At 33.6% G+C, this 13,071-nt stretch overlaps 1 protein-coding gene across 1 annotated transcript; it reads left to right on the forward strand.

Annotated features, from left to right (window-relative positions):
- The first annotated feature begins 269 nt into the window (after positions 1–269).
- LOC146745985 (neural cell adhesion molecule 2-like) lies at positions 270–9,289 on the forward strand. The gene is made up of 11 exons (XM_085499457.1): positions 270–624; positions 1,654–2,052; positions 3,548–3,874; positions 4,648–4,974; positions 6,182–6,448; positions 6,711–7,007; positions 7,209–7,472; positions 7,758–7,879; positions 8,014–8,097; positions 8,221–8,319; positions 8,593–9,289. The coding sequence occupies exons 1-11, from the start codon at positions 270–272 to the stop codon at positions 8,605–8,607; spliced, it is 2,556 nt and encodes an 851-aa protein (XP_085355583.1). The 3' UTR covers positions 8,608–9,289.
- Positions 9,290–13,071: the final 3,782 nt, after the last annotated feature.

A 13,071-nucleotide genomic window follows, 5' to 3' on the forward strand; every position in this document is an offset into this window, starting at 1 on the left:
TTTACGGTCTGATACCTATGGCTATTGACTTAACAATATGTCTGCACAACCCTACCAAAAATAATAGACGTATTATATGGAGCAACACAAAAATGTCTTCTCATAAACCCTAATACACTTTTTATCAGTGAAAAATTGTAATAATTTTTACATCACGCAGCTACGGTTGTATGATTGTAATGTTCTAAATGTGAAGAATAACCACCGCCCGGGAGCAGGTGTCGCCTGTAAAATGGATAGGAATTGAATCAGATCTGGCTTCTAAACCCATGTTGTTGGTAATCTCTAATAGTTTAATTTCAGTATGCGGAATTGAATGGAAGGATATTCCTGATGCAGAAGTCTATACACAGTTGGGTTCCAGTGTAACACTGCAGTGTGCATTTGATGTAACATCGTCATTCTTTACAAAATGGTCACAAGAATCACCAACATATAGAGACGTCTCTTCTAACACAATAATTTTTTCTGGTAGTTGTGATGAGTGTACTATAACAGGAGATTCATCCAATGCAAAGTTCTATCTCACTATAAATCCTATAAAAGCAGACCATGTAGGAACATGGAGATGTAAGAATATAGAGCTCGTACCTCAGTACTATGAAACTTATATAATTATGCAAGGTAAGTAGATTATCTTTGTATTCCGACTAGTAAAATTAAAATTGCCCTAAACGATCGGAGATATTATCTTTAACAATTCGGTTGTCATTTCAGTTCACCTAAAACACATAATACAAGATATCAATGTGTAAACGTTCCATTATATTACCCACAACACATCCGTGCTGAAATGCAATGTAGAGAGTATTGAAATTTCGAACCAGAGAATGATATATCATGCATTCAAACTACTCGAATATCACTTCAGTATCAGAATAAAAACGGAAATAAAATAAAATGTTTTGATGTGTAAATTTAAGTACAGCCCGTGATTGTATAACCGAGTTGATAATTTCTGTCTCATTTTCTTTGCTTTATTTTATTTCATTTCCCTTTCGCATTTTCGCAAATCGCAATCACTACAGTATTCACTCATTGTGTGTATCCCAATTTGAACTAGCGCCATCTATGTACATTAAAACAAATCTTTAACCTAAAGCTTTTGCCTACTGCATTTCGTTAATTATATCGTGGTCGGACAGAAAAGCAGGTGCCAGTTGGCAAATATTATATTCATGAATTCAAACTACCTGAACCTAGTTTTGTGAGTCAAGTTTCTTTGTTTTCGCTGCGTGACATATCTGGGGTCTGCCAGTTCTAAATAAAAGTTCATGCTCTAGTACTCGTTCCCCAGGTCGGACAGCGGTAATGTTCAGTAATAATTGACACGAATAGTTCTTGCCAATGTAAATAGGCATAAGGTCTATCGGATTTGAAAACATTAATCTCTTCATGGAGACTGAAACGCAGGTTAGTTAGTTAATTAACCTTTGGTCAATGCGACAGTTGCCCTCGATGTCAAAAAGCATAGTACGAGAATGGTTTGAGAAATGTACTTCCTTGTATTAAGTTTGTTTCTGGTTCATTTTGACTCAATTTATTTTCCTCATATTTTTTATTTGTATTCATTTCCCTTCGTTTGGAATTTGACTTAAATATTGATTAGTTTCTAATCATATAATCTATTTATTTATGATTTCTTAAAACCAGCAACCATCATTACATTGCCATCTGACCACACAGTATTATTAGGCACTGGATCAGTCACATTACTATGTACAGATACTGGTAAACCTGATAAATCCTTATCATATAATCTATTTATTTATGATATCTTAGAATCAGCAACCATCATTACATCACCATCTGACCAGACAGTAAATGAAGATGGATCTGTCACATTTGAGTGTACAGCTACTGGTGTACCTGATGTCACATACACATGGCAGAAAGACAGCACTGATATTGATATAGATGGTAGATATGCAGTGACTGATGGATCATTGACAATATCTAATATTAAGAAATCTGACTATGGTACATACACTTGTATTGCTGACAATGGTGTTGGGTCAGGAGACTCAAAATCAGCTGTTCTGACAGTTAATTGTGAGTACAGTTAATAAAACTAATTTGTTGTAAAGTGTGGACTCAGGCAGTATGCTGTTGCATTGACCTCTGATATGCATGGGTCGATACTCCCACTGCACTGTCTCTGTGCATACTTTGCAGTATACTCGTAATAACCTTATATTATATTACTGTCATCAGCAATATGTCATCACTGCCGACCATAATTGATTCTGATAAATGTCAATACAAGGTATAATAAGTGGTTTAAAGAGTAAATGTTGGATCAAATCAAGTTGTCTTGATGATTTTTGATACTAGAATGGTGTTATTCAAAGATACAGTCTTTCTTGATCTATCAGCGTGCATCTCATTGTAGTAATAGGACTCGTCATTCACCGCTATGTAGTTCCATGTAGTTCATTGGTCTTTGTGAAAATCAAATACCTTTTGGGAATGCTGTATATTTCAGAGTCGATAGCAATAACATTGTCAGCCAACTCTGCTCTTTCTCCTCAATGATCTATTGTATAGGTAAATTGTATTGTATTATTGATAATGCTACAATATAATAAACAGTGAACACATAATGTAATGACCCCAAGCACACAATGTGCTCATTATATGTTCTAAAATAACGTGTGTATTAATTCTTGTATTATGAATTTAGTTGTTAGGTTATCTATTATTAATATACATCTGTCATCGTGAAGTTACAGCATGCCGTAATTTTGTGGTATTTTCATATTACCCTATAAGGTATTGTGAATTCGAAATATGGAATGATTACGCGCGTAAGCGACCTATTATAATAAAAAAAAATATGGCTTCCCCAGGGTTTGACTGCACTCCACACAAAGAAGTTCGCTGATTCTGTTCTAAACAGTACATCATCACATCGACATCCACTGCACGTTGGTTGATACTCCCGCTGTACTGTCGTAGTGCATACATAATTATTTCATATTATTTACCATATTATGCATATTCTACATTGCATTTGTGCATCTGTACCAAATAGAAACTTTGTTATAATTATTATACTATTTATAATGATGAAATTAAAATCAACAACAAATAAGAATCACAACGCAAAACAAAACAAAATACTGTAGCAGTACCATGTTTTTGTTCTTTCAGTTTGTGTCCTTGTCTCTAATTTTAACAAACTAAGTCAATAAATGTCTGAGAAACAATGAAATATATTGACAAATGAAGACATTTTCCCAAACAAAGAATGACATGCACTCGCCAGACGACAAGGAACAATTAATGTCCATTAATTCAAAGTAAACTTCTGACTGGAACCAATAACTTTCTTTCAAAATGTGTACGCTAAATAAGACTTTGCTGTAAATACCATATACTTTTAACGAAACCCTGTTACATGTAGAACATCAACAACTAGAAACATTGAAAGATTTTTTTTTTAATTATTAGCATGCTGGTAGCAACTATTCAATACCTAAGACAATGATGGTTCCTGGTCACCTGATAAATTAACCTCCTCTCTTTTTATTTATTTTATTTTCAGTTAAACCGAATACTGTAAGTTTAAGTGGCTATACTGGTGCTGTTACCAGTGGTAGTAATCTACTGTTAACCTGTGTAACAACAACTAGTAACCCATCTGCTACTATACTGTGGTACAGGAATAATAATAAAATAGATGATAACGATGATAATGTCAATATAGCGACTCTAACTGAAACTAATGGTGACTACAATGGCAAGATATCAGAACAACAAATAACAATAACAACAAGAGCTGAAGATAACCAAGCAGAGTATAACTGTAAAGCAAGAAATTCACAAGTCACTGGAGATGTTAATTCAAATGCTGAAACCATTACAGTGTATTGTAAGTATAATCCTTTAATTTGCTTTCACAAAATCTCTTTACAAAACATAATTGTTTCACTGGCCCCGGCACCCGATGCGGTTGAACTGTACTCATACCTTGTCTGTTAGAAAACGCATCATTAATATTCAGGCCAAATGTCCCTTATTTAGCAATAAAACTAAACATAGTTATGAGCATTCACAGACCAATCCCACACCCATCGATCTTTAGCATATTTCTGCGTGACAACATTGATTATATTCACAGAAACAAATTATTTACGTATGCAGATGCCATATGCATTTTGTCCATAACTAAAATATGAATATTGTCAATACTATATGTGTGCAAAAACTCAAAACATGGGATATATAGTATATGAGACCAAATGTCCACTAGTCAAAGTGACAGTGCGCATATGCATATGCCTTTCTATTTTGAATAAAGGGAAACGTAATACTGTATCAACGCCAGACACTACCATGTCTAGTAATACTGGTGATATTAATATTGTTCTGCTTGCACCTATTACTACATATATCTCTAATATTGTACACTGAGATTAGTGTTTGTAATGATGAACCTGTGTGATAGTAAAGTGTATGATTCCTGTAGCTGACTGTTCTCACACCAATATATATAAGGGTTTGTTTCTTCACTGGCTTTTAAATGTCAACAATCGGGGTCCTATTTACACCTGTTCATTAATACCAACAGAAAAACATAAAGAAAACAAAAACAATTCCCCTATTAATGTAATTAACCCACTCACATAATATTTCTATTTTCAGTTAAACCTGTTAGTGCTAGTTTGTCTGGTTATACTGATGGTGTTACCAGTGGTAGCAATCTACTGTTAACCTGTACAACAACAACTAGTAACCCATCAGCTACTATACTGTGGTACAGGAATAATAATAAAATAGATGATAACGATGATAATATCAATATTGGGACTCTAACTGAAACTAATGGTGACTACAATGGCAAGATATCAGAACAACAAATAACAATAACAACAAGAGCTGAAGATAACCAAGCAGAGTATAAGTGTAAAGCAATGAATTCACAAATCACTGGAGATGTTAATTCAAATATTGAAACCATTACAGTGTACTGTAAGTAATGACATTACTTTAACAATCACTTTAAATGTATCTAATACACAAGTTGACTTGATAGTCCCTCAATCCACATATGACGAATAAGAAACCTGCCTGCCTACTCTCAGTATAAAAAAAATCTGAGGTGATGTGTAAAAGAATGGTGTAAAGCAAATGAATAAGCAAGTATTAATTGTATAGATAGTTTGCAATGTTTTATTGCAGACACAATTTTCATTTGTTTTATTAGCATTTGTTTCCAAACTCTCTAAATTTATCCCACAATTTGTTACAAGTGCATGGTTTATCATTGAATGTGTCCATGCCTAAGTACTGTACTGAGTACTGTGTACTGAGCACAATATATCACAACCTTTCCCTCTAGTATCAATAGTATAGTTTGATTAGTCTATATTCAGCTATCAAGATAATTCCTGAGGTGTCTGGAAAATAGTCTGATCTTACTTGCGCATTGAAGAAGAAATGTTATATGGGCCTTGATGCATATCATTTTGTTTTCTACATGGCCATTCTTTAATGAATGCTGTTCCAGAGCCATACATCTTACATTTCTTGACCAATATGTTGAAACTTATGATATACATGTCATACATCGTGGCACACATGTCAAAAATAAAGGCTGCAATCTTGAAAAAAGTGGTCAGAAATGTCGTTCTGGGACTGTTGGCCAGGCACATTGACACATGTGGTCTAAATATAGCTTCAGTTGTCAGCGTCTAAGCAGTGGATAAATGTGTTGTACCATTACGACATTTTGACGGGAATTATTAAAATAAAAAAAATGATCAAGAATTGCCGGAGTTATGCTAAAAACAAGATTTTAACTTGATATTTCCCATTAATCATAGTGATTAAATATTGTAATATTTCGATGATATGCCTCTCCGAAGCCGTGCGTTTATTATAATCAATATTTTAGATAAAAGTAGTTTCCATGGATACAGGCACTCCAGTTTAACACAATGTTGAAATAGGTAGCTCCATTCAAATTGGGTCTAAGTTATTTGATAAACTCAAAAAAATTACAATCAATTATATTAATATTATAAGTATAATATTAAATATAACAAAAAAACACAAAAAAATGAAATATATATATATTAGTATTGCAACTTTGCATTCGTGAAGGTAATATTATGATATAATGTGTTCACAATCTATGAAAGAGTCTTTAATGGGTTAGCACTAATTTCTTATAAAGATGTACCTGTGACCAATGGAATTACAGACTACTATAGTAGAATTGGTGATTCGATATCCATGAACTTATCTGTCAAGGCCAACCCATTACCTGTTACGTTTGGCGATTGGACAAATTCCGACGTAGCTTTAACGGACAAAGTAGATACATTGTCTACGAGTACTGTATTTATCACCGCAGTCAAGGAACTCCATTTCGGCGTATATAATATCACTGCACATAATGACATTGGAAGTGTTGTACTCCAGGTCAATTTACATCATGCAGGTAAGGGTAATATTTGAAACCGTGTTCAATTTTCAATTCTGACAAAAAGTTCATAAATTTTGCATTCTTATGAATTAGAAAATGTTTATTATTTTACAACACAGCACAACACAACACAATATATATTTATGATGGTAAATTAAGTTAAACCTATAATACAAAACTATATGCTTTTTAGCTTCTCGTAATTCTTGATCATGGATTCATGAATGGGACATGCGACATATATTGTATTGGTGAAGCTACATTTTCTTGTTAACAGGCATACCCGACTCACCTACATCCATGAATATAATTGATCGCTCTTATGATAGTTTATCAATAATACTCTCGCCTGGATATGATGGAGGAGATGGTAGAGACATAGTACATTACATTGAATATCGTTCGGCATTAGAAGCGTCATTCCAGTCTTGGCCATCTGACGGAATGGGAACAAGAAATACCACTATATGGATTATGCAGTTACAGTCAACCACGGCTTATGAAATAAAAGCAAAGACAGGCAACATGTATGGTATCGGGCAGTTTTCTACTACATATGTGTTTTTTACTTATCGTAAGTATGATATCCCGATGAAACAATTCATATTATGTGTTCTTCAAACAGGATAATGCATTAGTGACCACTATAGATAGATACGTGAATTGCATTTGTAATGTGTCTTTCAATAATGAGTTCATTGTCATAGTGAAAGCTGAAAAATAGTACCATGATTTGCAGTCACCACTACCTCTCTTTATTTACAAATTGACACAGGTGAACCAATAGTTAATTTGAATGACCAGACTGGTTTAATAAAATGGTCACGTCACGAAGATATGAAATACCAATGTGTGAAAATAGAAAAACTGGAAAGAGATGACAATTGGAATATAGAAGAGACTTGTTTAGAAAGAGATGTGGTGGAGTATACTGTGAAAGACAGCAAAGCGGAATATAGGGTGACATATTGTACACGTGATAATACATGCGAGGGACATCATTTTAAAGTAATCAAAAACAATGACTATTACAATTCAGGTACGAACAAAAATGTTCCACGAATAACACGTGTATCAGTTTGAAAAAGCAACAATATAATTAGCTCATCGTTTGTTTTTTTCAAATTCCGAGTACGTTAAATTAATCATGCATAGAAATCGCTTTATGTGATATATATTCAGGTATGCATTGGGAATAATGTATTCAAATCTTTTTTAGAAAGTAGATAATGTCTTACTAATTCAACGTATTAGGAAGGTTTGCCTCTAAACATTCGTGCCTGTCCAATGTTTCAATTATCATTCAATATATTCAATATTGTAGAATGTTCTTGCACTGCTGCCATTAGTATCAGTGTGTTGGTATCTCTACTTGGTGGTTGCGTAATTGTTTTCTTAATTGGCTTTATTCTGATTAAGCGGGTTACCAAGAAAACAACAGAACAGGTAAAGCAAGTTAACAGTATTTAGTATCGAAATTCTTAATCCACGTATAAGATCCAATTACAACATATGTATTATTCGTTTATACGTATATTTACATGAGGGTTGTTAACATCCAATTCATATTTTCCTATGAGACCCAAGCTGAAGATAGAGAGTACACCACGCGTTCTGCAATTAGAAGTGTAACAGGACATACATATGAGATACCGACATTCAAGGTACTAACGTAGTGTATTTAAAAAAACTGGTGTTAATCTGGTAAATTTCCACGAATCGAATAGTATAGACATATGCAATGTATTCCATTTAATAAATATATATTTCATTTTTTAATCGTTCAGCAAAGTGTTGAAGTTGACCATACTTATACGACACTTTCACCAGAGACAATGGAACCTGCTTCAGAATACGAGTTACCAAGTCTGAAAGGTGTAAATACGGTATGTTTTGAACCTGATATACATTCACGAAGTAAAACATTGTATTGTGTTGTAGATTTGCATATGTCGATTAATAAAAAGTGTGTTTTATCCATATTATTAAACCTATATAAACATATACTGTTGATCGCAAAATAATCACAATTATTTAACATAATAGTAGCATGTCTGAATTTTTTGGACTTTGATATGAAATGTTATGTTTCACCTTTGTGTATATTCGACATAATAAGTCTCATTTATATTTCATTATTACAACTTTTCTTCTTACAGAATATTCACAAATAGCATAATTGAGGAAGTCGATGTTTCCAGAACGGAAAAATTATAATAGGAACACTAGTATATTGCACAAAAGATTACTTCTTTTAGCAACACTATGAGAATGCAACCGATAAATGGTGGGACAATAATATTAAACAATATTATGCCTCGCATGTCAATAAAAGGCTTATATAAAGACACTGTGATTACATTAATTCAGTATATTACTCTTGACTAATATTGCGTACTCATCTTGTGAATAAATGATTCGACAATGGAAATCATCGAATGTAGATTTCATGCTAACAACATGACTGCATATAAATATATCTGGGGGTATGTATGTGAACAAATCATTTGATGGTGGAGGCACTGGACATTCACCTCTTTCAATTTACAAATTAAAAGTTTTGAAAACATGGACCTATTGTCAGTTTCTACCTCATTCTTAAATGTCTTTTGTGTTGTGTGTATTATGACAAAATGCAATGATATTTAAAGCCTTTAGAGTATTTATTTTAAAACGCGCAATACCGTTTACATTGAAAATCATGGCACAATAATTACTCATTATGCGACGTTTCCACATGCGTTTAGTATTAACGCACATTCAACAGGCAAATGCGCGAACAAATGGTGGTATGTAATTCTAGCAACAGATACAATAAAAGTCAATGCATATATAAATAAAATACCTTTGTTAATATTTGATTGTGTCACCGTATTTGTTATGTTGTGTTGCCCTTTGAGGGTCCAGAATTTTGGTTTGTATAAATACAAAATCATGTATAATTAAGATAAGGTTTTTAAATTACCTCATCATTTTGAATAATTCAAGATGCCACTTGTTCATCTGCTGCTTCAAGCGCATGTACATTTGTCGCCCATTAAGTAAAAGTAAAGTAAAATTTATTTTAAATATAATCGCCAGCTACCCAAACTTCACAAAAAAGAAAAAAGAACGAGGGCAAACAATTCTTATTTGACTGAGTATAATTAAATTGCCTGTCCTACCATTATACTATAATTGCAATATTTAACAGATATAAGTCACAGCAAAGTATCTATATTTAACATATCTTGCAGTACGTTTGTACCGTTATATACATTCGTTATACTTAAAGACAAGATTATACATTTATCGGTGTTGAAAATGCCGGCCACTACACCTTGACTACGCTTATTATACCAAAATATATACATTCATTTGTAACAATAATTACAGGCTGAACTGTGATTTGCTGTCAAATTATATGTTCAGTGTGTTTTCAAGTTGTTAATTTAAATTTAATTTTCTAACAAAACAACATATAAACAAACATTTTAACCTGTAATATTTACTTACGGCGAATGGGACGAATGTTGAACAAGACGGCGGTTCGATGGCCTATTCCCAAAATAGTCATACCATGTCGACCACAACCACATGTATCATCCGAGGGTGATTTAATGTAGTCCGTGACTTTTACCCGTATATAGATTATGTGATATACCCACTCCAAGGGCATTATAGTTGTGGCATCTAGCTAACATTTAAACTCTATACACCTATTGATCATCGGAAAATCATAACAACTACGATGCTAGTGTGAATCCTTTTATAAATTACTCACTAAAGTGACACTATTGTTACACCCTTCTAGAGAAATAAACAATTCACATGAACTGAAAGTTGTGAGGTGACGTTGTGACATGTTTTCACTCTCGCCACCACTACAGATTAATTAGATCATTACTGTTTTATATAGTCTCAAATTTTATTTGTAAACCAATTATACTCATAGTAAATCAATACTAAGTCAAATAAACAAATATAGTTGTAATGGGTTCAAATAGGAAATACCATTCAAAACTAGTTTCAGAATAAAACACATTAACGCAATCAAGTGACGAATGTATACCGCCATGTTAGATTCATACTGTCTTTTTACAGTGCAAATTGTGGAAAACAACAACATGCGATATATAACAGCAGTAAATAAATAAAGCTGAAGACACTTATTGTGAATTGAGGTCAAAGTACAGCCATTGAAAGTAATTTCCATGCTAACATTGTGTGAATATACATAAGTTTGGGGAGAGAGCGGATATTACCCCTGTATGCAAATTAGAAACAATCGTTTACACAAACCACACGATTGGGCGATATATACATTACGCTCACAAATATCAAAGGTATTGAGGACATGGAACCTGCTTGCCAGTCTTTACTCCATGCATGAATTACCTTTTAACTATCGAATATGATACACAATTTGATACATGTTGTATTCAATTGTGTATCATATTCTATAGTTAAATAAGAACACATGTTTGTGAGGGTAATATCACGATTTGTTGCCTGTCCAAAGGATAGTGGTAATGACCATAATATAAATGATGCCAGAGCCGCTTGAAGTGCCGAGATCTATTGCCACGAAACTCCCCGAGATCTCTATGACCATTTCGATGTTTTCGAAGTCTGTGAAACTCGAGTTTGACATCTGGCGTGTATTCTGGTTGTCACGTTATTACTGGTATGTTCATACACTGGTGTATTAAAAAAGGGATTCGAAATAAAAAGAGAAAGTATTTTAATATTATAAACATGTATCGATCAATTAAATAGAGAAATAATAACAAAATTATATAATGGGTCGAAAATAAATTACTAAACGACGAGGACAAGTGCGTGAATAGCGATGTTTGACTGGATAACACGAATTATTACAGCGAACACAGCAACAATTCGAGTTAGTGAGATCGCATAATTACAACATCACATTACAAATTACAAAATATTGTCGACCCATTTATATACGCAGATAAAATTGCAAGAAAGAATTCAGAAGTGTGAAGTCGTCATTCAACACCAATCACCAAGCAATTCAGATACTTTCAGACAGCAAAATTAAAAACAATTACCAACGTATGTGTATTGTGTATATTTCGCATCACGTCATTACTACCTCTTACATAAAACCACGGTTACTAAAAATCATTTGTTTTACGGCTTTCATCCAATGATCGCACATCTTCGGGTCGTTTGGCGTTGCTGCATTCGACAGAATTACAACGTTTCAAAAAGCGTGTGGGGGTGGCGCACTTTTACTTCAGAAAGCCGGAAACAGTCGACTATTTCACGATAGGTGGGCGTGGCTTAGAAATATCTGAAATGTACTCGGATATGAGTAATTATTTCCAACAATAAAAATCAATAACTATCTATTTCAGTGGAACACAAATAGAAAACGGGAAATGTTGGTGGGCATTTCACAGACACATTAATTCTCGTATAAATTAATGTGGAAAATTCCACGTTTAAAAAAAGTACATAATTATACTTATTAGTGAAACCTACACATTCGTTTTTAGGCATGAGATGCCGTCATTTTGGATTCATCAATATTTAGCGGTACAAACTGCAGAAAAATAAAAACAATTATAAATACTAGCAGTCTAAGACGCTTGCCATGAATTGAAGAGCAAAAAGGGTATAGACAACTCAAGCTTACTGTGGTGGCAGTATTCAACATTTTGCTCACACAGTGTATGAATTGTGGAAATCTAATGCGCCTATCACAGGTATTGAGAACATGAACGTAAGTTGCCAATCTTTACTTCAAACACAATTGACCCCTGTGTTAACCTGTATTGTGTAGCGCATTCCGTACTACTCAGCGGTTGTTGAGCTGTCTAGATTGTAAAGTTCAGATAAGCTTTTTAATTCAAAGGAGTGCTATACAGACACAAACACTCTTATTTATGTAATTTTCACAAATAAACTAAAAACGTAAACATATGTTTATGTGTTGTGTCATATATTAGGAAGATCAAGAGTAGCCGCTTTGTTAAATGCTCTACATCACAAAATATCATGTGCGTCACATGATGCTATATCTACAATATCCAAATGTTCACCTCGACAGAGGTGGACATACAGCTTTAGCTTCCAGAAGAGCTCATCGTCAACCATCGCATCGGGGTGAGTGACTTGTGATGACTAAATGAATTAAAATGTCGCTTCGTTTACTCATTGTATTAACAGTGACGTGTAAGTGAGTGCGTTGTCGCTTATTTAAGTATGATAATAAAACAAGAGACCATCAAATAAAATGTCTGAAAATATTATTAAAAAAATAAAAACCGACCGTGTAGTAAATATAATTTTTTTCCGAGTGTTGAACTGTCAATCTTGAGGAGACAACGTGATAATTTATACTCATACAGCCCAAATTTGAAAAAAAGGAACATAGTAAACAAATATCAGCTGGTACAAAGCATTGCAGGACTAAATAATATCATTACATATGGATACTGAATATCCACCGTACATGCACGCCAATTTGACCGTTCCAGTGAATGACGCTGTGTTTGATACTATTTATTTGGAAATAGGCGGTGACCATTAGACATTTTGAGAGGCAAGACTGTGTATTATTGAGTCCTTCAGTGTTGAGCAGAACTGTTTTAATTTTATCAGGAGGATATTGCTGAAATTTTGTGTTT

This window comes from Saccoglossus kowalevskii, chromosome 5 (assembly GCF_978046115.1).
Source record: "Saccoglossus kowalevskii chromosome 5, keSacKowa6.1, whole genome shotgun sequence".
Taxonomy (NCBI): Eukaryota; Metazoa; Hemichordata; class Enteropneusta; family Harrimaniidae; genus Saccoglossus; species Saccoglossus kowalevskii.